General features: G+C 48.0%; 7 protein-coding genes across 7 annotated transcripts; 4 read left to right on the top strand and 3 right to left on the bottom strand.

Moving 5' to 3' along the window:
- Positions 1-94: 94 nt before the first annotated feature.
- BT62DRAFT_958440 (uncharacterized protein) lies at positions 95-3637 on the bottom strand. Its single transcript, XM_043188452.1, has 5 exons — positions 3514-3637; positions 3344-3465; positions 3252-3289; positions 2943-3203; positions 95-2889 (listed from the first exon to the last, which is right to left on the bottom strand). The coding sequence occupies exons 1-5, from the start codon at positions 3613-3615 to the stop codon at positions 236-238; spliced, it is 3177 nt and encodes a 1058-aa protein (XP_043046027.1). The 5' UTR covers positions 3616-3637; the 3' UTR covers positions 95-235.
- A 452-nt stretch (positions 3638-4089) lies between these two features.
- On the bottom strand, positions 4090-10186 carry BT62DRAFT_925078 (1,3-beta-glucan synthase). The gene is made up of 11 exons (XM_043184715.1): positions 9820-10186; positions 9483-9709; positions 8825-9433; positions 7778-8773; positions 6068-7730; positions 5837-6016; positions 4944-5788; positions 4561-4891; positions 4436-4509; positions 4318-4381; positions 4090-4263 (listed from the first exon to the last, which is right to left on the bottom strand). Exons 1-11 carry the CDS (start codon positions 10034-10036, stop codon positions 4208-4210), a joined length of 5262 nt encoding a protein of 1753 aa, XP_043046026.1. The 5' UTR covers positions 10037-10186; the 3' UTR covers positions 4090-4207.
- Positions 10187-10254: 68 nt separating this feature from the next.
- Positions 10255-12176, top strand: BT62DRAFT_6984 (uncharacterized protein). Its single transcript, XM_043181923.1, has 4 exons — positions 10255-10378; positions 10434-11160; positions 11221-11872; positions 11928-12176. The coding sequence occupies exons 2-4, from the start codon at positions 10443-10445 to the stop codon at positions 11965-11967; spliced, it is 1410 nt and encodes a 469-aa protein (XP_043046025.1). The 5' UTR covers positions 10255-10378; positions 10434-10442; the 3' UTR covers positions 11968-12176.
- Positions 12177-13158: 982 nt separating this feature from the next.
- On the top strand, positions 13159-14776 carry BT62DRAFT_939501 (uncharacterized protein). The gene is made up of 8 exons (XM_043187715.1): positions 13159-13443; positions 13522-13819; positions 13872-13932; positions 13988-14074; positions 14127-14247; positions 14296-14464; positions 14514-14619; positions 14671-14776. The coding sequence occupies exons 1-8, from the start codon at positions 13222-13224 to the stop codon at positions 14708-14710; spliced, it is 1104 nt and encodes a 367-aa protein (XP_043046024.1). The 5' UTR covers positions 13159-13221; the 3' UTR covers positions 14711-14776.
- A 30-nt stretch (positions 14777-14806) lies between these two features.
- On the bottom strand, positions 14807-16410 carry BT62DRAFT_6701 (uncharacterized protein). The gene has a single exon (XM_043181821.1). The coding sequence runs from the start codon at positions 16376-16378 to the stop codon at positions 14903-14905; it is 1476 nt and encodes a 491-aa protein (XP_043046023.1). The 5' UTR covers positions 16379-16410; the 3' UTR covers positions 14807-14902.
- Positions 16411-16417: 7 nt separating this feature from the next.
- Positions 16418-19555, top strand: BT62DRAFT_989669 (glycoside hydrolase). The gene is made up of 16 exons (XM_043190172.1): positions 16418-16860; positions 16925-17094; positions 17151-17203; positions 17258-17332; positions 17380-17574; positions 17622-17660; positions 17713-17854; positions 17912-17932; positions 17986-18102; positions 18150-18376; positions 18436-18664; positions 18717-18826; positions 18894-18989; positions 19038-19078; positions 19137-19267; positions 19322-19555. The coding sequence occupies exons 1-16, from the start codon at positions 16846-16848 to the stop codon at positions 19380-19382; spliced, it is 1722 nt and encodes a 573-aa protein (XP_043046022.1). The 5' UTR covers positions 16418-16845; the 3' UTR covers positions 19383-19555.
- A 319-nt stretch (positions 19556-19874) lies between these two features.
- On the top strand, positions 19875-23339 carry BT62DRAFT_983559 (DNA repair helicase). Its single transcript, XM_043189795.1, has 19 exons — positions 19875-19906; positions 19959-19989; positions 20039-20085; positions 20137-20214; positions 20262-20453; positions 20502-20621; positions 20678-20794; positions 20846-20969; positions 21021-21117; positions 21170-21282; positions 21328-21425; positions 21480-21747; positions 21799-21868; positions 21930-22101; positions 22153-22338; positions 22389-22481; positions 22538-22644; positions 22695-22875; positions 22927-23339. The coding sequence occupies exons 1-19, from the start codon at positions 19880-19882 to the stop codon at positions 23269-23271; spliced, it is 2466 nt and encodes an 821-aa protein (XP_043046021.1). The 5' UTR covers positions 19875-19879; the 3' UTR covers positions 23272-23339.
- The last annotated feature ends 1447 nt before the right edge of the window (positions 23340-24786 follow it).

The following is a 24786-nucleotide window of genomic DNA, read 5'->3' as shown; positions in this document are numbered from 1 at the left end:
CCATGCTTGCTAAACCATAAACGATGACCCTGCAGACGCAACAGGTGTAAAGCATTGCTAGAGATCAGTATTAGTCAATATCCCACCGAGTAGTGCCGCACCGTTCGAGAACAGCGATCCAGACAGCTCTCTTTCTAGAATTGACAACATATGTAAGTACTGTTATGATACATTTTCGGAGCATGCGCAAATCCAATACATAGCTGATACAAATATTACAATCCATCAGAGCAGGTTATAAATATCGAACGGAATCAATCCCCAAGCTTCGTCGAGCATGGATGATAGCAACTAGTTCTTTCATACTCTCCTCTAAAATCACGACATTGTCCAGCAATCGAGATAATGTCACTGTGGGCATACTTTCCTTCACCTCAACTTCGTCCTCTTCAACAAACGGATTGGGCTCCTGGTTATCCGCGAAGCCTGAACTAAACACCTCATCCTCTTCGGCATTCCAGGTTCTCTTCGTGGGTGTCCATGGACCCGAGGAGGGCGCAGGCGCTGTAAGAGGTTCCACGGTGATGGAACCCGTTTTTTGATAATGAGCTCCAAAAGGGCTCGACAAGAGACTCTTGTTCTCCGAAGCCTTGGGAGGTGTAGATATTTCGGACGATACCAGTTTAGCCTTGCTCTTTTTGGGTGTTAAAAAAGATACAAGGGCAGAAGCGGAAGCGGAAGCTGAAGGCTTGGACTTGGGTTTTGAGGGCGGCGGTTGCGGGATGGGATCAACCGGCTGTACAGGTCGCCCCTGCTCTTCGGACATCTCGATAGCCAACGACAAGGCATCATTGAGATTCTCAGAAAACAGCAGTCCTTGCCGACGGTCAAGCAGAAATTTGTCAAAGTCATCAACAACCTGGCGGTACTTCTCTAACTGGGATACGAGTCCATGGAAGATTGTGTGCACGATAGGTCTTGAGTTCTCATCCATGCTGGAAGCTGGTAGACCTTGGGCTTCTGCCTCGAGTCGTTCTTCTATTTGGAAGTCCACTGAGCGGTCGTCCCCGTCATCGTATGTCCCTAACCAATCCTTTCCTTCTGCAGGAAGCGAATCATTGACAGCAAACGTCAACCATCCAGCCAGCGATCTATCTGGATGCATTGCAAGCGTCGCCAGAACACCCGTCAAAGCAATGTTAAATTCAGGCGTATTTGAGAAAAATATCCTAAGAGACTCAAGGATGAGGTCAAGAATGGGGTCGTGGACATTTAGTCGATGCTTGCTGCTCTGTCCTGCTTCCGGATCGGGTAGCTGGCCAGCACGAAATGCGCGCTGGCTTTGTATAGAGATTAGGGCATCACCAAGGTAATGGTCGTAACCCGTACTAAAAGGGTCAGCATTGTGCGAGGGATCAACTCGGGATACCAACGTGAGGTAAAGGCCCATCTCACGCTCGTGGGTGGAATATGTTGTTTCTGGTTGGTAGAATAGAGGACTAGGGGTTTCTAGAGGGACGCTAGGCTCCTCCGAGCTAGGGTAAATGAATATCTCGTCGTCTTCGTCATTTTCCGCCCACGGTGTTGAATCAACGGGGCTTGATATCAAAGCAGGGTGGGGAAAACTAGTTGCTTTGGGATCAAAAATGACTATCATGATCTTGTCTATACACAACTGTGGACGTTGCAGCAGTAGTGTCTGAAATAGTTGAAGAGCAGATGTGGCTGTTGACTGTGATTTTGACCGGAGGTTCGTCAGCAGGAGGTCCTTAAGAGTAAACCGGCCCATCGAGGTAAAGTATTCTGACTGCTTCTGCGTATCGGGTGCTTCCATCTCCAGTAGGGCCATAGCACTGCTCTTGCGCCGCCTCAGCTTCTGCTGCTTGACCGTCGAGCTGGCTTGCGGCGGCACAGAACTGGTGCTCAAGTTCAACACCGAATTCGGACGCGGTTTCAGCCGCACCTCGTCATTGTCCTCACTAATGAGAAAGTCAACAAGAGCATCAGCAAGCTGACCATCTTGCAGGGTTCGAATCATGATCTCGATATAAGACATGACCGCAACGGCACTACCATCAATGTCGGAGCACTCTAACACTGACGGATACAAAACATTTTCGAGGAATATTCTGCGGACCGCATCAAGGATGGAGTGAACAATGGCTGTGCCAACAAGAGACGAGGCATCCATAAAGTCATGAACAACATTTCGCCGAAGAACATCCTGCAAGAATTCCAGGAGTTTCAAGAAATGGTCCAAACGAGATCGGAAGTCTGGATTCGTAGCATCTTCTACTCCCATGGCGAATGATTTGGCTCTGGCAACTTCCATCATTTCCTTCTCATCTTCGTCTTCGAGACCTGTACTGCCAATGACCATGGCATTCTCCAGAGTGCTTTTAGGAGGAGGGTACTCAAGTTTCGTTGGAAGGAGGGAATAGACTGCTCCGAGACCAGCACCGAGGACCTCTGAAAAATCACCGTCGAGAATGTACTCCGCCAATGCCAGAGCGGCATCCGTGATTGGGTCCGTCGGAGATGATGCCGACTTAGAAGATGAGGAATCGTCACCGGTTAGACGATGCACGGGCTCTCCCGGGGACATGGCAACATCCATGAGAAATAGTAAACCTGCACGTGCGAAATCGCCTATTTGACCTTCACGATGTACAAAACGCAGTAGATAGTTGAACAAAAGAAACTCGTACTCAGGTTTCTTCGTCAATGACGATGCTGGTGCCGATGTCACGGTTGCTTGGGAGGGGGATGGAGATGGAGATCTTGGTGGTGATTTTCTGAAGTTCTCGTCCTCATCTTCATCATCCTCATTCTCCTCTTCAACGGAAAACAATGGCTCCGACCGATACCAATGTTTGTCGTGGAAGAATATCATCAATAGCTCGCGGTAGGTCCGGATACGACTGCAAAGAATACAAAGAAGATTGACCACTACCCGAAAAGAGGTTAGAAGCCAATAGGAGCATTGAAATCGGATGACATACAGTCTTCTTCATATTCGGATGGTTGACTCCTCACAGCATTACCCGCGGCGCCCATGACTTTGTTGCGGCCGTCCAGTTGCTCCTGGATGTCATCTCCAACACAATTTCGCAATAGTCTTAGAACAGCTCTGTGGACCGCAGAGTGGACAAGGAATTGCTCGTCTAACAATACGACCATGTTCTGTACGGCCCGGAGAACTTCAGCTTGAATGCCAAACGGTCGATCCGTTTCGCTCAATCGAACGAGCGTACCAAGTACATCTAGAAGCCGTGAGATAGTTGATCACTGGTTTTCCATGGAATATTTACCATTCTTGAGAAGGTACTCCAGACAAGCCCCCGTCGTACTGAAAGTATGTATGGTTGAATTGCGTTCATTTGGTATAACGTATGACACGCACCCTTCTTCCGTTCGCATCGACTCAAGCACAAGAGTATCAACAAGTGATTGAAGGTGAGCTGGAACATCTGTGGATTTTATTCCTCGGCTCAATTGCCGTTCGTCAGGATACAGCAGGGTATTCTGGTAAAAGATGAGAAGGCCTCGAAAAGAAAATCAAGACGAGCGGACATTAATAAAATTCCAGGACTTGTGGAACTCCTGCGCGTGATCTGTAGGTAGCTTGGGTGTCGACTGCGTGCCAGTACGAAGAAATTTGGAGAAGTAGTCCATCTCCTACTCCGAGGACTGAATCATTCGCGTCACAAAACGTGTGACAACTTGGATTGCGGCACATGAGGATGGCACAGCCACTGATAGAAACGTGATGCATTGCACTGAGGACTAACTAGTAACAATGCTTGCCTCGGACTGCCATGGGATATGTATATACTTTTATCATAAGTTGCAACACATCCAGTCATTCCTGATATCCTTTCCAAAGGATGTGGATCCCTGACCGTGGTCGGGGAACACTGAACGCGCGCAATAGAATAGAAAACGACTCTATTGCGGCAAGAATGTAAAAATACAAGAGGTGGGTCCGATCGCGATCGGTTTGAAGTTGCTAACTGACTACGTGTTGAGGGCCAACCCCCCCTTACCTCCTTTATGATTCACCAAAATGTGTATCTCGGGGCAGGTGTATGCATCAGGAAAAGACATATATTTACCAAAAACTTGGCGGTTCCGTCCAAAAATTATGGTCGTGCTACTACCACGACGGTGTACAGGGTAAAGAAAAACTGCGATACGGTGTGAATATATGCACTAAGTATCAGCCAAGCCAGACAGGTATCGTGTCAGTTGAAATGGTGTTAGATCGTTAAATACTCTTGCAGATTGTGCAGTCAAACGTAATGGAATTGCGGAAGATAGCGGCTGTTTGTGACAAGTTAATTAGAATTTCAACGAGTCGATACGAAGGGAACATACGCAAAACAATCAAAGATATCAAAAAGCTAATCACGATAACATAGAGCAAGGTATACTTGATGACCTAGACGCATACGCCTTAGTTACAAGCTAAGCGGGAGGATACAGACAGGCATACAATCCATCTCCGCTGCCTCTTCTGCTTTGTCGAGAACAGTGGAGCTCGTATTTGTTTCGAAGGTCGCAACCAGACTAAAGAAAAAAATTAGGTAACAGCTCCTAGCAAACGAACGCATCACGTACACAACATCGTAGAGTGTAGTTGGTTAACAAACGGTATGAGAAGTGGAGGCGTCAGAATTATCATCAAGATGTGAGCCATTAAGAAATCCGAGCTCCACAAGGACATCTCGACAATCTTGACAATGTACTCTCGAGCAGGTTGTGACATTGCTGATGTTCCTAGACCTCTTCCATACCATTTGCCAGTCCACCATGCCCTATTGGTCTCATCGTGTTTGAACTCCCGGGTCAAGAAAACGGCGATAAGAATTCTTTGAATTGCCCGTTGGATGGCAACGATTGACAAGACGCCCAAAACAGCATGAGACGCGTCCCAAAGTTCCAAGAACCACTACCAATTCTGATGAGACATCCACCTCGGAGAGTCGTAAGGCAAGACTTACGAAGAACTCGAAAAACGCGATGATACCGAAGAGAGCAGATCCATGTGCCAATGCAGCCATTACCGAACCAAACTTGGCCCAAGATTCCATCATGGGACCCAACGACAGCGAGATGAAAAAGAGTATGATAAGCACGGCGGCATTCCAGACGACGGGGCCAACTGCGATAAGGCATATCCTGATCAGTGGGCTGGGGTTCTGGTTGCCATCTGAATCTGGGAATGACTTTACAAACATATACGCGTTCACGAATATGATCGCCGTGCAAATGGGCCATATAATTTCAGAGAATATGACGGTCCTCCATCCAGCGCGGGGCACATCACCAGCGAGCTTATCAGAAGGATGTCCAAGCTTCTTCTTCTTGTAGCCGGTAATCATCGTACGTGACAATCTGCAGTATCCATACCAGCTGCTGGTTTTTGTACGAGAGTTGCCCCGAGACATCCATCGCAAGAATTCCCTGTAATCGATAATGAAATCGGCAAATGAGAATTGATGCGGGTTGAAGAGGAACGGAGCGATGCAAAGGGATAACACCGACGCCCAAAAGTAAATTAAATGGGGGATCCAGATAGCCATGGTAGCATATAACAGCAGCAGCAGGTTTCGCATACCCATATAGATGCTGGGTCCAGCGAAACGTGAGTACAAGATACTGAAGTTGATTCGACTGGTAGCAAAGCCTCGACCTGTAGCGATATACCGGGCGCCTCCGAAAGTCAGATTGCTGAGGATAGACTGGCAGTAGATCTGCGTAGAGAATACTTCGAAAATGGGGGAAAGGGAAAGGAAATGCTTTCCCAAGCGAAGCAAAGCTTTGCCTGTGCCCCTTTCGACCAGTTCTGCGAAGAAAGTTGGAATCAATTACACAGGAGTAGCAATTAACGTACCTTGCAAAAACAACGGCAAGAAGGCGATGAAGAAAACCAAGAAAATGGAGATAATGCAACGGCGAATCCAATCAAACACAGGGATGAGGTTATAACATCCTGGTTGACCACCCAAAACATTTCCTTGAGAGTCAACCTTGCAAATCAAAAGTTGCTTGTTGAGAGTTCCAAGATACAGGACTATATGTGGGTAAGTGTAAGAATCAAAAACGGAAAGAGAGAGTAGCGTACGCGTGACCATGAAAATCTTGATGGAATAGATGACGAGGATGTTGTTAATATGGAAACCCGGATGACCGTAATAAAACGTGAGGAATCGATCGATGGGTAGCTGTGTTCCCAGATAATAATATTCTCGACTGAGCATCTGTTCACCCATACCAGTTCCGATCTTGGTCTGGAAGTTCAAAATGGTGCCAAAACCAAGATCACGCCCTTTACCACACTGGTAGTACTCCGAGTGCTTGATACGACCACCGCGACCAAATGCATTCATTCCGGCGAAGATGTCCTCATTGAGGTGGAGACCCTTCTGCGCCTTGGATACTCCTCCTCGAGTGTTCATGAAGGTTGCGTTCAAGAAGTCAGGGTGACCATAGTGCAACTTGCCACCAATCCACGCCAATGCACGAGCCGTCATGGTACCGAAAGTCTGTTCCTTACCGGCGGCGATATCACCGAGTACACCAATGTTCTCGGAGAAAATGTACTCTCGGGTACCGACGATGGCCACGGGCGACTTGCTGAACTCTTTATGCCCCCACTGCGCGTACGGACTCTGGCTGGAGACCGAGTATTCTTCAAATTCTCCAAGAATGTTCCGGATCTTCAGACATTCCTCCAAATAGTTGTCCTGGTTGGCGTCAATGAGCTGCAAGTATTCGCCTCGATAGAATATAATAGCATGGTTTTGATTGTCGGATTTACCATCACCCAAAATTGGATTTCCAGGAAGTTCTACACGGAACTTCGGTCTTCGCCGGCCAGTCTCCTCGTCAAGTTCGGAATGTCCATCGATGAGGGTGGAGAAAAGGCGAGGGTCACCACCTTTGGGGCCAGGCTCTTCATCGAGATAGGCAATCTGCAGGTCAGGATACGCGCGGAGAAGGAACTCTGCGTTCTCTTGCTCCTCCTTGTTGAACTTGGCGTACCGTTGCATGGAAATGGTAAACTTAAACTTCCGTCTAGCCATACGCTCAAGCTCTTTCTCCAACCGTTCCGTGTTTCCACCGAACGCATGCACGATATCAGGATTCTCGACTCGATAAAGGAGCTTGATGGCTTTGGAATAATTCATCATGCCAGACACGGTACGGTACAACGTCTGAGCACGTAACGATGCCCATATCCGTGTCCTGAGAGTGTACTCGGGTGATGATGTCTTGAATCCAATGCAATAGAATGGCAGATCGTCGGTTTTCTTCTCGTTGTGGACACTGGAGTCACCGTCCATCTCTTCCGCAAGAATCTTAGTGTCCTTTACGAAGTTGTCCCATTCGACAGGATGAAGCTGTTTCGTGTACTCCAAGATTGTAACTCTGGTGTTCTTGTCCTCCTCTCGAATGATCTCTCGCAAACTCAACAAGATCTTTTCGGAATAATGAGGGACCAAGACAGTGAATGTAGGCATGGCATCGACCGGTAGGGGCTCCGGGAGGGCAGTGGTCAGCGAAGAAGCGAAGAATGAAATCCGACGTTCAGCTTCTCCGCCGGCAGGGAAGAAATTGCCTTTGAAGCCTTCTTGGTTGGTAAAGAACGGTGGTGCACGAAGCGTACGCCTACCGCTAGCATCATCGACCTGGTGGTAAAGCAGACGTTGGACATGATCGATGGAAAGGAGGTGCTCGCGATACATGGATATGATGATCGCATTCCAGATTTGAGACACCAAAACCTGTGGTGACAGGTAAGTGCAGTTCGAGCATTACAGCAGGTACTCACCTTAGGCTTATATTTCACTTCCATCTCGCCTGTGGCCAATAGTTTGGCATATATCCGCTTGGGTAACCGCGTAAAGATATCCTTCCATGGCGTCCAGATGCTCAAGCCCAAACTGAAGCTCCTCCCGATACTGAAAATGACAATCCAAATGATGTACCACAAGTATGTGTCCAGGAAGAACAATACCAGGTCCATAACGTACATAATAGCGAGTGTGAATGGAACTTGGTTAGTACAAAGAGAATTCCCGAACAGCTTGTCGCTGCAGCCCTGCACTTTGGTCCTTGCCATTACGGCAACGGGGGACGAGAACGACGACGCCAAGAAGAAATAGGATTCGGCAAACTTGCAACCGAAAATAAGCACCCACATGGAAATGGATGCGGCGCGTGCACCACGGGCCAGACTTGGATAGGATGCAGTGAAAGTCTGAGATGCCATATACTTCCGTGACTTCCCTGCTACCCGGTCACCGAACATACGGCCAGAAGGTATTAAGCCAAACACGAGCGTAGCGACAACGGCAATGAAAAATTGAACGATGCCTAAGATAAGCGGGAGCTGACTGAGATTGGAACGGCCGTCCACCATGGCAATGTAAAAGGTGGGGCCACATGTCAAAGCCAATATGATGATGAGGAAGATGAGCCGCGTTGTGAGATGAGACGCATTGTTCCAAGTGGTCGGGATGTAGGAAAACTCTGCAAGCGTGGCAATGATCATGATACCTGTCGAGACTGCCCCACCGAGGGCAACCGCAGACCAAGTCATCTGCGCAGACGGCGATGACTCATTCTTAGGCGCATACACTTTGGGAGAGTTGAACGAGGTATAGAAGTAGTAGACGGAGACGTGCAGGATCCATATACGATTGAAGTTTACGAGTAAGTGTAAAAGGGAGCGCCTTTCAAAATAGGTCTTGAAGAAAACGCGATTCCACTCAATGCGGCTAAACTTCATAAATCTTTGAGCTGGAGGAACATCTACGAGACGAGTCTGTGGAGTGTGGTCGTTAGGATGGGAAAATGAAATTCCTGTTAAACGTACGTTATCATTAAGGACTATCTTGGCTAGGCCTTCAGGATACCAGAAGAGTTGATTGATGTCGTCGTAACCAACAATTTCGTGGTGGTCTTTCTCCCTCCGAACGAACTTTCCGTCAACAACTTCGTAGCCCTGATCCCTCATAAAGCGATACAAGGGCTTGATTACCGTGCTGAGATACAAACCCTCGGGAACGGGGTCAATCCTGTTCTGACATTCTGGGCTTCTGTAATAGTCGTCGGCGCACTTGAAAATGAAACAGAGGCACTCGGGCACAAAGCGAACGTTGGCAGCCTCCCCCCAACACAAGAGGTAAAGGGCGATCTGGCGAAGACGATCATAATGGGACATATTATTCATGGCATTACGCCAGCGGTTAAGGGCAGAGTCAAGGGACTTGGTGGGTTTCTTGCCCTTCACTGATTTGAGCCGCTGTAGGCCCGGGTTTTGGGCTTGACCGACTGCATCGTCCAGATTAAGCTGTGCAGCGAAATACCACTTGCGGTAGTTGGCATGTTGTCCACCAATGTAATCCGCATGAAGAGTAAGGAGAGCTTGACTCGGCGACATACGAGATGCCCTGGAATCTAACAGGTGCATGGTAAAGTCAAACTGGGAGCAATTGAACACAACTAGCGAGTTAACTGAAGAATGTGCGCACCATATTACGCATCGAGTCCCTTTGAAAGCCAAACTTCTGGGTAAGGTCGAGAAAGATGTCCTCTATTTCTTCCTTCGACATGGGTATCTGTTTATCTGCAGACCAGGCAGGGTATGGTTCACTGGTGCCGAGACCAGGGTCAGCAAACGGGGATATACTAGGTATGCTTGCATGAGATTCGAGGGATGGGACATAACGGCGACCATACACGTCTTGTTCAGAGCCACCTGGAGTTGGAAAAAAAAGGTTGAGCGAATGGTGACAGGAGAAACGGGACTTGTCGGATGGGAAAGAACCCAACGACAATGTTCCTGCGTTCATCAAAGAGGAGACGCACTGTTTTGGTCGAAATAGCCAGGAGCAGCAGCTAGACGAGTCGTGCTGGAATTGTAGGAGCCGTAGTTGTCGCCCATGTCTGAGTCAGTGTCGTAGCCGCTCCTTGCCTGAGGGAGCTGAGGTCCTGGCTGTGGGTATTGAGGTCCAGGCTGTCGCTGGGGGTTTGCGAAGGGATTAGAACGGGGATCTTGAGGGCCGCCATAGCCTCTGGATGACATGACAACGTGAAGACTTGCGAACCAGTCTGGAAAGTAAGATAACGGAAAAAAGATAGTTAAAGAACGGCAGAGCGTCGATAGCAAGGGGACAAGGGAGGCGGTACTAGGGAACAAATGATGGTATCAAGAGAGTGAGACTGTAAGAGAGAGGTGGCTGACTGCGGTCCAGCGTGGAAACAAGAAGCCGCGTTACCGTGGGAACGTCACCCACTTTCAGACACCTAATTATACTGGTCACTTGCAATTGCTCATTGACATGTCGCACGGTGCAACGCGCTCCAATTTCTTGCAGCAGCATTCAAGGTAGGGCCTCTCAAAAGGACTTCTTCCGACGCTATACATGTAGTTATTCCAAGCTCTTTATGCTTTTTTCTCGGATTTTACTCATTTTTTCTAGACGACGGACATGTCTAAACCAATCATCCTGGCGCGCCGCAGAACGGAATCTTCTAATGATACCACGGTGTCAAAATTTGTTCTTGCAGCGCAGCGCACCGTCGGCCCTTATGTCGAATGGGGCTTTCCGGAAAGATTCAATTATGTACCACCTCCCGTTTACTTCTGTATTCGGGCTCTCGTACTCTCCCCGGAGCAAGTGCATCATCTAAGTCCATATACACTCAGATATGACCCCCCTTCCTCGGACTCAGATTTTGACATTATCAAAGCCCTGATTCCTACGTACAAAGATCCTAGATTTACCATTTCACGCGTCGATCCTCGGCTCTGGGCTACACTCATTCAACTGTATTCAACCTCTTTGCCAAAGTCCTTTGAAAGCTACCCCATCCCGCTCTCCGATATATATCTTCCTCTCTTGCAACAAATTCCATCGACGCCTGACTTCACACTGATTACCATTCTTGAACTTCCTGATTGCGAAGAACTCACAGATTCTAGCATCTCTGAACTCAGACACTTGAGTAGTCTCTGTGCCTTGGAAGCGAGCGGGACGACATTGACTGACTACGGAGTCAGTGCCCTCAGCAAAACGGTGGGATGGTACGATGGTGACAGACGTCGAGGTCCTTGGTCATTGAGAATCCTTCGCCTTAGAAGTTGCCGAGGCATCACACACAAAGTATTCCATCACATCAAGAGCTTTCCACTTCTCGCTGTCTTGGGTATGTCATTTGTAATCTGGAATTATGGAGCTAACGCTGATCTGTTGTGTCTGTCAAAAGATCTGCGCGGCACCGAATGCTCCACCTCTTCTTTCATCCATCCGTGGTCTGTATCTAGCGATCCAGGCCTATATCACCCGACTCCTCTTCGAACTTCACTTGAGCTTCTGTCGTCCCTCGGGCTTCCTTCGTGCAAATTTTTTCCGTCGTCTTCAGTCTTCAGTCTCTACATCGACACTGTGGAATATTCTCATCCTAAAAGGTCTAAATCTAAGGGTGAGAGTCATTCAAGTGCCTTGACTGGTGAAGGAAGAAGTCGAGAGACCGATGTTGGCCCAGAGAACACGGCAATCACGTTACTGCCCCGCAAGAAGGATAGCAAAGACAACGTGCTCCTCGCCCAAGTGGCTCCCGAACAGTTGCCTTCTCGACGCTCTCGGAGAAGACATCTAAGAGGAGTACCGACAGGTATGTGCCTCATATCAGCATGGAAAATGCCCCAAATTGATGTGAAACAGCAAGTAATGAGGACGTCTCGTATCTCTATGATTCTGATGTCTTCAGTCCTTTTGATGAAGGTGCCGAGGGCTCTGATGGATTATCCTATTCGGAAAATGATTTCGAGACTGATAATCAAGAAAGTCATCACGACGTTTACATTTCAACACACCTTGCAGACTCAGATCTCCGTCATTTTTATTCTTCAAGTTCAGTAAGTATCATCAAGTTGTTGCGCGCTCGCTTCCTCATAGCCTTGATTGCAAAAGACGATACCACAACAAGCAGCTTCGCAACTGTTTCCAATAAGTGTAAATCAATCGCCCGCTGCCACATCGTCGTCGGGGCTTTCACAAATGCCGGACTGGATGATCAATGTCACATTTGCTGAGATGGAAGAACAGAATTCACACCATACTGCTTTGGCGTTTTATCTTGGTGCTCGACGTCGTAGTCCTTCTCCACAGGAGCCTGCAGGGCATCGGGCAGAGGAGATTTATCCAACGCAAGAAAGGAAGTTTCGATTAACAGGATTGAACAACGGTTCAATGTTCTATCGCACCCCTCCTGACTGGAATGTTTTGGAGAACACATCAAACTCAAAAAAAGAAGATTCTCCGTCTGCGAATAGATCCGGCACGGAGAAGGCAGCGTTCAAGATGGATACCGCCAAAGCTCGCCTGATGGCCGAATGGCGGACGTCGCTAACCTTAGAGAAGGGACTTGATGGAAACAAAAGGAGAAAAAACTCTTCGACACTGGACAGTGTCTCGCAGTTCCAATCCACCGACAAACCAGCGTCGGTTAACCCATTTCGCCGAAAGAAATCTTCGTTGTCAGAGGCTGCGCAGGCTGTGGAATGGCCCTGCGAACGACCTGAGAAACTTATCAGACCGATATCAAGCTACGACGTTCCGAAATTGCCGAATGACGCAAAGGAACAGCTACTCGCTGATGTCCGAACAGAGGGAGGGCGTTCACTCCCTTCAGGGCTTGGTAAGATTTCCGGCAGCATGGGCGGGAAAGACGCGAAGACGATGCGTACTAATGGGTCACTTGTAAACATGGTCTCAAACAGTGGCGTGAAAGAGGCGACCCTTATCAAGCCCCGGAAAAAAGCAAAGTTTGACATGCAAAAATGGCTAGGGAAGAAATAACCAATGTTGTACATACGCTAGTACTATTACTTACCCTGTTATGTATGCCAAGTGAAGGTGCGGAAAGGAGACGGGGAGGGCTAAAGATAGGTCTTTGTAGACTAGACTAAGTATGGAGCAAGAAATCCTTTTGATTTCTTGGGTTTGGGGGGAAAGAACTCGGCTTTGAGTGAACTGTGAGTTGAGTAGAGGGGAGACGGGCAACAAAACGGGTCCCGGGGTGAAGGGATGGCCGGAAGGCGGGGATGATTGCGTAATCCAATCTTTCTGATCACGGATTCGATTTCCACAGCGGCAGCTCAATTGGCGCTCTGCCATGTCCGCTCATCTACAACATTCGTACAGGCGGTCGAGCGCGTTAGGGCGCGCTCTCCTGCGCCGCTCCAACAAAAATGCATATCGTTCCATGGCAACATTCCCTCGCAGGCCATATACCTTTCATATTGGCACCAGCTGGGCAGGAAAACCAACGTCAGGGAACGAAATGAAGAAAATACCTTTTCCCGAAGACAGTCCTATAGGAATGTGGCGAGACCAAATGCTCGCGCGTACCGTTCCTGATGCCATACCGAATGAGGCGACGAAATGGGCGCCAGATGCAGGAGAGGACTTTTTCTACGTAACAGAGGTGTGTCGTGGCTATTTTTCACTCTCAAGAGAACATGACGGGATTTCTTCTCAAACAGATGAAAAATTCCTCTGTAAGTTGCCTATAGAAATGAACCTACGTGTCGCCGACTTGTATTCCTTCAAGGGTATGTCCTTTGGCGTGGCCGACGGTGTTGGCGGGTGGGTGGAGAGTGGTGTAGACCCTTCGCTGTTCTCGCAGGCCTTTATGTATCATGCTCACCGATATTCGCGGAACGCCTGGGCCGGTGAGCCAGAGATCGACCCGACCCTCGACTATGCTGAACGCGAAGAGGTAGAAGGGTGGGAATTAACACCACTCGAGAGTATGGCGCTCTCATACCATGGCGTTCTGAGAGAAAAGCATGTACAGGCCGGTGAGTAGAATGTCTTGCACCAATCTTTCTATTTCTAACGTGTCTTACTTAGGTTCTAGCACGGCCTGTCTCATCCATATGAATGCATCATCGGGCCTCTTACGAGCTGCAAAGTGGTATTTTTCATAGATTGCATATTTACTAGCTAACACAGTCTTGTACCGTCAGTCTAGGTGACAGTGGTTTCATGATTGTTCGATCTTCGACCGTCATCCATAAACAACGCGTTCAAACACACTACTTCAACTGCCCAAAGTTAGCGTCTTTTATTCGTGACACTCCATGCCCTCATGAGCGGATCGGATAGACAACTTACCAAATTACCTTCTAACTCCACCCGTCGATTTGAACGTGCCTGCGTGGACTCACCAGGAGAGGCTGATACTTACGAAACTACTCTTCGAGATGGGGATATCGTTGTTGCCTATGTTTGTATCCTTCTTCTGTTTCTGTCTCGTTTGTTCATTGGAATGCAGACAGATGGGCTCGGCGACAACGTCTTTCCAGATGAAATAGTAACAATTACCTCTTTGGTAGGTCGTGCAGGTCTACCCGAAGATGTTCAGGTCCAGGCTATGGCCGACCGAATGGCCAACTATGCAAGGCTGTGTATGCTCAACAAGCGGAGGCGTAGTCCTTTTGAGAGTATGTGTCTATTACTGCTATCTATGGCTCTATGCTCATTTCAATGTAGGCGAAGCCGCTAGGCAAGGCATGTTTTTCCGGGGAGGAGTAAGTGTCTCTCAGCTGCTAGGAGGCCCCACTTACCCATGGAATGTCCTAATACAGAAACTTGACGAGTAAGTTGTTATCATGGTCCTGTTCTTGCTGCATTGACTGTCCATTCTTAGTGTAACAGTTGTTGTCGCCCTAGTTCGCGAAACATCATAGAGATTTCGTATCTTATCACAGCTAGTTGATATTCAGGACCATTGGTTGGATTCAATAATATGTAGCGTATATTTAGTTGACATTGTAGCGAAACATACATTTCCCTCACGTTTGATATTAATAGATCGATGGAGCGCTGTTACTTCTAGCCATAATGGTACATGCAAAACAAGGTCGATAGTGTCAGTTTTACTATGTTGTATGACTTTCGGGTTGGATGGCACGCTTTAGTCGAGTGTAGTTGTCCATAATGACTTTCCACTCGCGAGATAGTATGACGTCCGGAATCCGCTCGCCAAAGTCATCCAACTTTCCTGCCCAATGCAAGGCGCGGTCGTAGCATTCAAGAACGGATTGCTGGTCATGACCAGATACTTGTTCTTTCAAAATGCCCATCAAATTCCACGCCTCCGAAGCTGTTCGACGAGCGTCTCGGAGCAAGTCAATTGCTGGAGCTTGCAGAGTTTTGGTATGCTTGTATATCGGTGAAACTTGATCTATACCAGCAGCTTTAGGGCCCGTCAAGGCATGAACTACACTCTCGGATGACTCTGCCGCTGATGAAAGCCATTTAATGGATTCTTTTGGCGATTTGCCTCGTGCGTACAGCACCTCTGCACGATGGACAGAGAGAACAGCTGACCTTTGGAGTAAAGTTGACGTGTGGAGTGCTTTGGATGGAGAAACAGAAGGAGATTCTGGCTGTGACATAGATCGAAGAGTGTTTAATGCATTATATTCGATTTCTTCGGCCTCTTGGAAATTGTGGGTGGTGGCGTAGAAGGCAGAAAGGGAGACGAGTACGGAGGAAAGGATGCGTTGGGCTGATGGAGATGATAGAGCGACAGTAGGTACTGCAGGCTTCGTAGCGTCGACAGGGTCCTTCTGAGTCAACTGAATGGCCCGCGCCCACCAAGCCAAGGCATCGTCCTTTTGGCCCATTCGATTGGAAAGATCACCAATCTTAAGAGCTACGGAGGCCGACGGTTCGCTGGCCCAGACGCGCCCGTACTGAGATTTTGCTTTCGCCCAAGAGTCCCGGCCCATCTTTTCGAGAACTATAGCGTGACGCGTCAATAACGTGGGCAATGTACTCGGATGAAGCTTTTGTTCGCTTTCCTTCTCTTCTGCAATGGCGAGTGCCTCTCGTAGGTACTTTTCGCCGTAGTACAAGCGGGCGTCGACGATAGCAGAGAGGTCTGTCAGACCATTCGAGGGATTGGCTTTCGTAGGGGGAGTGATACCCACTGCTGGCGCCCAAGTTTGCGAGGCCCATGCTGCACGAACAAGGTGTCGCCCTCGCATGCCGAGACCAGGGTCCGTGCCTCCTGCATGACCCGACCACCTTAGAGTCTCTACATCCCATTCCCATTTTCTGACCTCTTCATCATCTGCTCTCGGTGCCAGTTCCACCCGTTCTATCCATTGATGATAGGCTTCATGGGTCCCCAGTGCGACAACTCCTACAATCACCAAGCCTCCAAAGGTGAATTTCAGGGTGCGCTTTGCGACATCAAGCACGAAGAGAGCCGGCTTCGCGAAAAGATGCTCTGATTCGACGAGGGGTGTATCTTTACGAGACGTGTTGGACTGGAGTCTGGCAGAAATGAGAGTTGGCCGTGCTACGGTCGTCGTGCAGCGAGCAGAACGTGCATATCGTGCGAGCATATGGGTAACAGTATGTGGCTGTGCACATGAACCGATCTTGGATTACCCTGTTCTCTTCCAGTGTAACCAGCTGTTACATCTAATCGCCAGCTTTGGTTTTCTCGGACCCGACAATTACTGATTTGCATGTCAGTGGTGTCGCCCTGTACACTGCTCGATATTTCTCCAAATTTGACTGTCGCACCCGCCGAATTTGTCTACTCCATGATCTCTCTTAGTTCTGTGTCTGACTCCTGTGCGCGTCTGAAAGAGCTTCTCCCCCTTCTTGCCATGATCTATTCCACTTTTCTGGTTTAAAAGTTCTCCAGAAGAAGCAAAGCTCGGTCTATCATGTTGTCCCGAACCAATTAGGGTCTTGCATTTTTGATTCAGCGTCCTGCACATATGCAAGTTTTATCGATCAGTGATCCCAGTTAACGCCCATCTAAATGCACCAACTAGCCGGCTAGATTGAATGTGCGGTGAGCATGACACGCCTGCAGGCAAATCTTCCCGTCTCTATAAAACATCATGGTTCCTGGCTGAAAGTGCTTCTTGCCTTCCCAGTTCCCGTCCTTGTTCCTCATGCAGTTTCTCGCCATTCTGTGGCCCGTCCTCCTGGGGACCTTGTTCACGGCCGTCCACGGAGCACCAAGGAGCGCCAGAAGGAACAACGGCCAGACCAATCTCTCTCAGTTCGTGTCAACGAGGGATGGTCAATTCATAGTCAATGGAAGGTGTGGTTTTGTCAAGTCATCACAGGTCTTCAACGATAACTCACAACCACCACAAGCGAATTCAAGTTCGTCGGGGTGAACGCCCCTTGGCTCCCGACTCTCATTACCAGTCAGTGCTGTTGCTTAAATCACAGCTCATCGGCGCCTAAAATTGAGAATACAGAGGACGATATCAAGAACACCTTGTGCAACATGTCGCAAGTCGGAATCAAAGTCGTCAGGACCTGGGGCTTTAATGGTGTGTTCTAGTCTCACCATAGAGTCCCCGTCTCACACGGAATGAAGACGTTACGGAGATTCCCGAAAACGAGAATCAAACCTGGTTCCAACTCATAGACAAGAACGGGACTCTGACGGTTAATAATGGCACGAATGGGCTCCAGAAACTCGACTTTGTACTCAAAGCTGCGCACGAGTGCAATGTATTTGTCATAATTTCACTGACAAACAACTGGAATCCAGTTGCGAACTCAAGCACGAGTAAGTATCTTGGCATCACTTTCCTGTGCTCTCATTCACATTGTTAGATGATACGCGGCCGAGAAACACCCTTAGTAATGACTATGGTAAGCCTCAGAGTATCTAATCGAAGACCTTGATCTAACTGTCTGCTTGCAGGTGGTATGGACACCTACGTACGGCAGTTTGGTGGATGCAAGCATGACGAATTTTACACCAACAAGACACTGATCGAGGCTTTCGAGAACTACACTACCCAAATTGTGACTCGCTATGTGAACAATCCGACCGTGTTCTCCTGGTGGGTCCATTTCCTGTGTGAACGTAATGCCTTATGTTTATGCCCGGATCAAACCAGGGAGATCGCTAATGATGCGAGGTATGCTCACGTCGTTAATTAATTCGTACTTGCATCACTCAATTACGGTCAAGATGCAATTCTTCCGTTGCAGCAAGCCCTTCTTGTACCGCTCAGACCGTAACGGGATGGCATTCAATAATTGCCCAGCATATCAAGTCTATTGATAGCAATCACATAGTCGCCTCTGGGTTCGTTTCCATTTGTATCAGCCGTTCAGTTCTAACTCTCGTTCCAGCACCCAAGGATTCTTTTGTGTTGGTTGTCCCAAGCTCTTCCCTTTGCAGCCCACAGCACCTTCACCGCAGACATCGGCAGCTCCGGGCCAGCGACGCGCGACCAAATCCCAACCTCTTACCAAGCGTAAACTTATCATGCGCAGGGAGGAGAGGCGAAGAAAGAACCGCGCTTTATCGGATGGAGGTTCATCAGGTGTCCGAGTCCGAGGGCGATGGGTTGCCAGTCGTATGTATTAACCGCTATTTTTGCTTCGCATTGATGCTGATCTTGGGAAAAATAAATAGGAACCAGGCGCCAAGAAGAAAACGAAATTGGTACCGCCTTTGATGGGTCTGCAGGCGTCGACACCGAAGATATTCTGAACATTCCCGAGATCGGATATAGCTCATTCCAATTCTTCCCTGACCAGAACACTTACACGCAGGATGCAGCTGACTCGGGCTTGTCAAGTTTTCAAAAAACATTGCAGGAGGGTTTGGAATGGATCAGCCTTCAAGCCGAGTTGAGTGCCACGTGAGTACGGTATTTTTGGTGAAGTATTTCAGGACTGAATAGCAGTGCGCAGGTTTGGTAAACCAATAGCTCTTACAGCATTCGGTTTGGTATCGCAAGAGCATGCTCCGGACTTCGTTCCGTTTAATAGCACCGTGGCACCATTTGCTGCTGACTCTTCGAGTATGATCTTATCTCTGAAGTAGAAGAGTAAGCACTGATATCCCCCCCCCCCCCGGTCGAACTGCAGATTCCAGCAATACAACCACTAGCAATGAGACGAGCAACTCGACCTTTGGTGTTACCAGTTCAGAACGTACCCAGGCGTATTCCACTTGGCTCGACGGTAAGAGATCCTTCGATTTCTGACCGTGTCTCTGACTGCGCCTTGTAGCGGGTATAACCAGTGGTTTGGCTGGTATCATGCAATACCAGGTAAGGGTGTTCCTATGATGGGATCGTTCAAATACTTATTCTTTTCATTTTTTTTCAGTGGGGGGTCTCGAATGTCACCGCCGCGGCGGGAACTTCGTTCTCTCCGAACGAGAATTCCACCTCATCGAGCTCAGATGAAACTGGAACGTCCAGTTCCCCCGATGATGGTTACAGTATTATCGACTCCAAGTATGTCCCGTCTTCGATCAAAAGCTTGAATGGAAGCTGACACAGTCTTATCAGCACGGAGGACACTGAATCGATTATCTCTTCAGCTTCTCTGCAAATCGCAGCTGATGAGTGAACGATATAAATAAGTAACGCCTCTTGTACAATGATGTTATGCTCAATGGACCAAAGACTCTGATGTATAACGCTATTTCCATGTCGTTTTATGGTACATCACGTAGAGATGAGATTCCTTCAGTTATTCTTTCTAGCACCTTTCACCTTGCAACATGAATTAAATGCCGCTTCACGCCTTCAATGTAAATTGTCGTAGCGTAATAGTAACCTTGAAGCTACTACTAAGCCTGGGTGTACTATTAACCAAATTGTAAACATTGAACAAGTCATTTCTGTGCCGCCTGGATGGCGTATAAAGTTTGGCAGAAGAAGAAATTGTTGTAGGTAGCTCGCGGTCAGAAGTTAGAAGCGTGTGACTTACAGTTTGAGAATAGAGATGTCCAATCTTAGGCCTATCTTGAATCTTTTGAATTAATCCATTTTTCCGCTCTCGGCCCGAGGTATCCGAGGTAGCTTAGGGGTCCGTCAACCCTCAGTCACGCGTGACGCGCATTGATGAAGTTCTACATTGACAATTTACCAGTGAGTCGCCTTTTCTTGCTGCTTCGCCCTCTGACAATCTAGCGCATCGAAGATAATATTTCCTTACGACCGTATCTATCCTGGTACGAATACCTCCTTGGTCTCGTTCTTAGTCTCAATGTGCTTGCGAAGAACAATATGCCTACATGTGCGATCTCAAAAGGACCCTCGACGCAGAGGTTATACCACTCTTTTCTTTTTTTGGAGTGAAGTAAAACATGTTTCGGTAGGGCCACTGCGTCCTCGAAATGCCTTCAGGGACTGGGAAGACCGTCTCGTTGCTGTCCTTAATCGTTTCATACCAACAGGTACCTTTCGCAGAACCAGAGTGTTTTCTGTTCTAACCGAAATTAAGTTTCATCCAGCCCGACGGAAACTTATCTACTGTTCTCGAACTGTTCCTGAGATTGAAAAAGCCCTTGCTGAGCTGAAGAGATTGCTTGCATATCGAATAGAGTGCGCCGAGACCGAAGAGGGGAAGCAGAAAGAGAGAAGCTTCACGGGACTTGGGTTGACCAGTCGTAAAAATCTATGCATTCACCCAGAGGTATCCTTGTCACTGTCCTGAATTTTCTGTAAAATGACTATGCAGTAGGTTTCTAAGGAAAAGAAAGGGAAGGTAGTCGACGCTCGGTGTCGAGACATGACGAATGCTGCCGTCTGCGAAAAAGGGAGAGCGGATCCGGGCTCCGTGGAATTATGTGATTGGCATGAGGTATGAGACTATCCTTAACCTCAGATTCTCTAAGTTCATGGTGTATTTGACCATAGAATCTTGGCAAACTTGAGCCTGGAAGTCTGATTCCTCCCGGAATATCGACCTTGGCAGATATCCTCCAATATGGGCGCGATAATATAACATGTCCCTACTTTACTGTTCGAAGAATGGTGAATTCTTTAGTCCTGACCCCAATCTACGGACCTAATGTTTCCACAAAGTTACCTTTCGTAGATGTCATCATATACTCTTTTCACTACCTCCTTGATCCCAAGGTTGCCGAACAAGTCTCAAAAGAAATGACCAAGGATGCAATAGTCGTATTCGACGAGGCACATAATATCGGTAAATTTGCACTCTCGAGCCATCCCAGATTGATAACGAGTACCTAATCAGACAATGTGTGTATCGAGTCTCTTAGTATAGACTTGACGCGACCGATGCTGGACTCTGCAAGCCGCAGCATCGGCAAACTCGGTGAAAAGATAGAAGAGTACTTATGCTGATACGATCAAATTCAACATCACTGAACAATCTTTGTTTAGGATCAAAACGACCGACGCAGCAAAGCTCCAGAATGAATATGCGAAGCTTGTTGAAGGTCTCCAGGATGACCCGCAAGACGATGAAGTTAGGGATGGATTTATGACTAGCCCTGGTAAGTCTACCGGATCTCCATTCTCTTTGAATCTAATTGTGTCAGTTCTACCCGAGGATCTGCTAAATGAGGCTATACCCGGGAACATTCGGAAAGCTGAACATTTCATTGCTTTCCTCAAAAGATTTGTAGAGTATCTGAAGGTAAATTGTTCTTCCGTGACTCTCGGATCTCAAACCACTGAACAAAAAATCCAGACGAGGATGCGGGTTCTCCACGTAGTAGCTGAAACGCCGCTGTCATTTCTGCAACACTTAAAGGATATCACTTACATTGAACGCAGACCATTGAGGCCGGTATTTAGTGGAGCGGATTGCGGTAGTGCCCTCGCTGACTCCTTCCTCAGGTTTTGCGCCGAGAGATTACAGTCCCTTATAAGGACCTTGGAGCTCAGCCGTCTGGACGAGCACGCCGCACTGCAAAAAGTTTCTGGCTTTGCAACGTTAGTGTCGACTTACGAAAAAGGTATGAACAAGCCGATGTCTTTGCACAAACGTAGTCTTACATCTCTTCCAGGTTTTCTACTCATTTTGGAACCCTTTGAAACCGAAAATGCCACAGTACCCAACCCTATCTTTCACTTTACGTTCGTTTCTACTGATAGACGTCGCGAGTCTGGTGGACTTAGTCTAATATGCTGGTCCTAGGTGCCTGGATCCTTCGCTGGCAATCAAACCCGTATTTGAGCGTTTCAGCAGTGTAGTCATAACGTCGGGTACCATCTCGCCCTTGGACATGTATCCGAAGATGCTTCAATTCTCTCCCGTGGTACAAGAAACGTATCCTATGACGCTGACTCGAAACGCATTCTTACCTTTGGTGAGTACCGTTCTCACCGGCCATCTTTCTTTGATGTTGATCCAGCCAAAGGTCATCACCAGAGGCAGTGACCAGGTAGCCATCAGCTCCCGATTTGAAGTTAGAAATGACCCCGCAGTTGTTCGCAACTTCGGCAGTATTCTTGTTGAATATAGTAAAATCGTGCCCGACGGAATCGTAGCCTTCTTTCCAAGCTATCTCTACATGGAATCTATAGTGGCGGCTTGGAATGATATGGTAAGTTTGATATCCTGTAGTTAGATCTGTTGTTGAACAAGCCTCTTAAGGGTATCTTGAACGAAGTTTGGAAGAACAAGCTCATTTTCGTCGAGACCCCGGATGCTAACGAGACGAGCATTGCATTGGAGAATTATAGAAGGGTAGGTACTCCTCGTCCATGCGGTTCATCTGACGAGCCTATGCAATCAATGTGTAGGCTTGCGACAATGGTCGTGGAGCTGTACTTTTATCTGTCGCCAGAGGGAAAGTATCAGAAGGCATCGACTTTGACCACAACTATGGACGCGCTGTCATCATGTTTGGGTAAATTCTAATATACTCGTGCTTCCTTCCCCCCTCTGACTGTTTCGTAGTGTTCCTTATCAGTACACAGAGTCTCGAATTCTGAAGGCTAGGCTGGAATACTTGCGTGATGCTTATCGGATACGCGAGTCTGAATTCCTAGGCTTTGATGCCATGCGGAATGCGGCGCAGTGTGTTGGCCGTGTCCTTAGAGGAAAGACCGACTGGGGTTTGATGGTGTTTGCAGACAAGGTTTGTTGACCTGTGTTTTGGCGCTGGTCAAGGAAACTGATACGTTTGCAGCGGTTCGCTCGAGCGGATAAAAGAGCCAAGCTTCCTCGCTGGATTAATCAATATATTACGGACACTGGTTCAAATCTTTCGACCGATATGGCGTTGACACTGTCAAAACTGTTCATGCGGACAATCTCCCAAAATCCAAACGAGAACCAGACAGGCGTCTCTCTGTGGACGCTTGAAGACATTGAAAAGGCTCAGGCGAAGCAAAGGGCTGAGGCCATGGCGATGGAAGTGGAGCGACAGGCGAACACCATGGATGACGAGGACGAATTCGAGGATGGAGGTATCAGCGATCGAATGCTGGCAGACTTTGATATGGATGGGGGAGGCTGGAAGTCGTTACAGTAGTCATACAAATAACTTAGTGCGTTAATGAGACGCTGAGTCGTGAATCTAGTGTGGAAACGGGAATGTTGGATCATAACTCTTCCTCTAAGCACAGCGCACATTTGCCTGTGACCTAACGGTCCAAAAAATGAGCGCTCTACGATAAGACTGCAGAATGGCTCGGGCTTACTTCTGCAGTAACCCTTCTTATTGGTTGGCCATAATAGCGGCGGCAATAACAGGGACGTTGATGAGATCCGCAATTCGAGGGGTGAGCAGCACTCAGATAGCAACGGGAGGAATGACAGTCGATAATATTTTGGCCTGTCTTGGTTAGGTGCTCGCATTCTACAGAACGCTTGAATAAGAGTTCTCTGTAACACATCTGAGGGAATAATTGATGAATTGCAGCAAGTACGATGGGAAGAAGCCTCACATTCGTCGTCGGCGGAGGTAGGCCAGATCGCGGATTTTTGAGTTCAATCGAGTGTATACTGTTTAAAAGCATATCAGAGATCGTCAATCATCAATGGATCATCGTTCTACCTCGATCTGAGTCCAGTCGTGAGGAAAATGGTGAAGAAGAGAATGAGCGGGCCCCCTGCTTGAATTCTGTCCTCCCTTAAAAATAGGGAATTAGGCCTAACATTTACGGTCCGGCTTGATATCTGGTAAGCACAGATTGTAGCATAGAATAAAGGAAACTTCCGTGGCGAGAATGGCAAGAAGCGGGAGGGTGAAGCCAGGATTCTGGGCGAGGGACGTCGAGATATGGATGGCCCTGCAAGTCAATTTGATCAGATGCACCCGATTCGATGTTCGATGTCTCCTCTATTCTACTTTCCCAACACTAGTCGAATTACGCGACTCGAAGATATGATATACTAACATCAAAGTCCTCGAAACAAAGGCAGACCGTAATATGCTACGCCCACCCACCCACATTGGCCGATGCCCGCCAAAACAAGTAAGATACTCCCAGTAACATATGCCTAGCTAGTCCTGAAGGGGACATCCATGAGGGAACACGCGCCCTGTCTCTTTCTGATTGATATCTCCAGCGTTCCGCAACATGTGCGTACAAACCTACCGCCATAAAAAGCTCTCTAAAGGTCTCCTCTTTTAGACTCGCACAACCCTTTTTTCTCCGCTGAATGCGAAGCCAAACGCCAGCTCGACTGCAGCAGGTCCCCTTCGTTTCGGCCTTGAAATGGTTCCATCTCGGCCCGAGTGGATATACATAATATGTACAACTGAATTGCAAGCGCCTGTTGGACCACCTTGTGGCGTGCGGGGACCAAGTGAATGGAGAGAATCTGAACAGTCCATGATTCTTAGGTCTCGAGACGTCGTATTCACACACCTCTTCGCTTCTCCTTCATTGTCATGATGTTGATTTGCTTCGACGTCGCTTTTATTCCCAGGTGCATGCGCACAGGCTGAAGAGGAGCGAAAGATGCTAGGAATCCTGAACATCGAACAATGTCTTGATTGCAAGCTACAGCTGATTTTCTATACACCAACAGTGAATATACT

Source organism: Guyanagaster necrorhizus (genome assembly GCF_019112545.1).
Source record: "Guyanagaster necrorhizus MCA 3950 unplaced genomic scaffold BT62scaffold_1, whole genome shotgun sequence".
NCBI classification, from domain to species: Eukaryota; Fungi; Basidiomycota; class Agaricomycetes; order Agaricales; family Physalacriaceae; genus Guyanagaster; species Guyanagaster necrorhizus.
The sequence above is the reverse complement of the archived record's forward strand: the minus strand, read 5'-3'. Positions and strand labels throughout refer to the sequence as shown.

What these genes read in the sequence shown, in the direction of transcription:
- BT62DRAFT_958440 (XM_043188452.1), bottom strand. Translation starts at nt 3,615, where the DNA reads ATGGACTACTTCTCCAAATTTCTTCGTACTGGCACGCAGTCGACACCC. An exon ending in TCGATGCGAACGGAAGAAGG is followed by an intron (nt 3,290 to 3,343) that starts GTGCGTGTCATA and finishes ACATACTTTCAG; the next exon opens with TACGACGGGGGCTTGTCTGG. An exon ending in GGAGTACCTTCTCAAGAATG is followed by an intron (nt 3,204 to 3,251) that starts GTAAATATTCCA and finishes CACGGCTTCTAG; the next exon opens with ATGTACTTGGTACGCTCGTT.
- BT62DRAFT_925078 (XM_043184715.1), bottom strand. Translation starts at nt 10,036, where the DNA reads ATGTCATCCAGAGGCTATGGCGGCCCTCAAGATCCCCGTTCTAATCCC. An exon ending in CAAGATTTTCATGGTCACGC is followed by an intron (nt 6,017 to 6,067) that starts GTACGCTACTCT and finishes ACCCACATATAG; the next exon opens with TCCTGTATCTTGGAACTCTC. An exon ending in AGAGGCAGCGGAGATGGATT is followed by an intron (nt 4,382 to 4,435) that starts GTATGCCTGTCT and finishes GTATGCGTCTAG; the next exon opens with GTCATCAAGTATACCTTGCT.
- BT62DRAFT_6984 (XM_043181923.1), top strand. Translation starts at nt 10,443, where the DNA reads ATGTCTAAACCAATCATCCTGGCGCGCCGCAGAACGGAATCTTCTAAT. An exon ending in TCCACTTCTCGCTGTCTTGG is followed by an intron (nt 11,161 to 11,220) that starts GTATGTCATTTG and finishes GTCTGTCAAAAG; the next exon opens with ATCTGCGCGGCACCGAATGC. An exon ending in ATTTTTATTCTTCAAGTTCA is followed by an intron (nt 11,873 to 11,927) that starts GTAAGTATCATC and finishes TGATTGCAAAAG; the next exon opens with ACGATACCACAACAAGCAGC.
- BT62DRAFT_939501 (XM_043187715.1), top strand. Translation starts at nt 13,222, where the DNA reads ATGGCAACATTCCCTCGCAGGCCATATACCTTTCATATTGGCACCAGC. An exon ending in GGCCTCTTACGAGCTGCAAA is followed by an intron (nt 13,933 to 13,987) that starts GTGGTATTTTTC and finishes TTGTACCGTCAG; the next exon opens with TCTAGGTGACAGTGGTTTCA. An exon ending in GAGGCGTAGTCCTTTTGAGA is followed by an intron (nt 14,465 to 14,513) that starts GTATGTGTCTAT and finishes ATTTCAATGTAG; the next exon opens with GCGAAGCCGCTAGGCAAGGC.
- BT62DRAFT_6701 (XM_043181821.1), bottom strand. Translation starts at nt 16,378, where the DNA reads ATGCTCGCACGATATGCACGTTCTGCTCGCTGCACGACGACCGTAGCA.
- BT62DRAFT_989669 (XM_043190172.1), top strand. An exon ending in CAGGACCTGGGGCTTTAATG is followed by an intron (nt 17,333 to 17,379) that starts GTGTGTTCTAGT and finishes CACGGAATGAAG; the next exon opens with ACGTTACGGAGATTCCCGAA. An exon ending in GAGATCGCTAATGATGCGAG is followed by an intron (nt 17,933 to 17,985) that starts GTATGCTCACGT and finishes ATTACGGTCAAG; the next exon opens with ATGCAATTCTTCCGTTGCAG.
- BT62DRAFT_983559 (XM_043189795.1), top strand. Translation starts at nt 19,880, where the DNA reads ATGAAGTTCTACATTGACAATTTACCA. An exon ending in AGTGTCGACTTACGAAAAAG is followed by an intron (nt 21,748 to 21,798) that starts GTATGAACAAGC and finishes CATCTCTTCCAG; the next exon opens with GTTTTCTACTCATTTTGGAA. An exon ending in GAAACGCATTCTTACCTTTG is followed by an intron (nt 22,102 to 22,152) that starts GTGAGTACCGTT and finishes ATCCAGCCAAAG; the next exon opens with GTCATCACCAGAGGCAGTGA.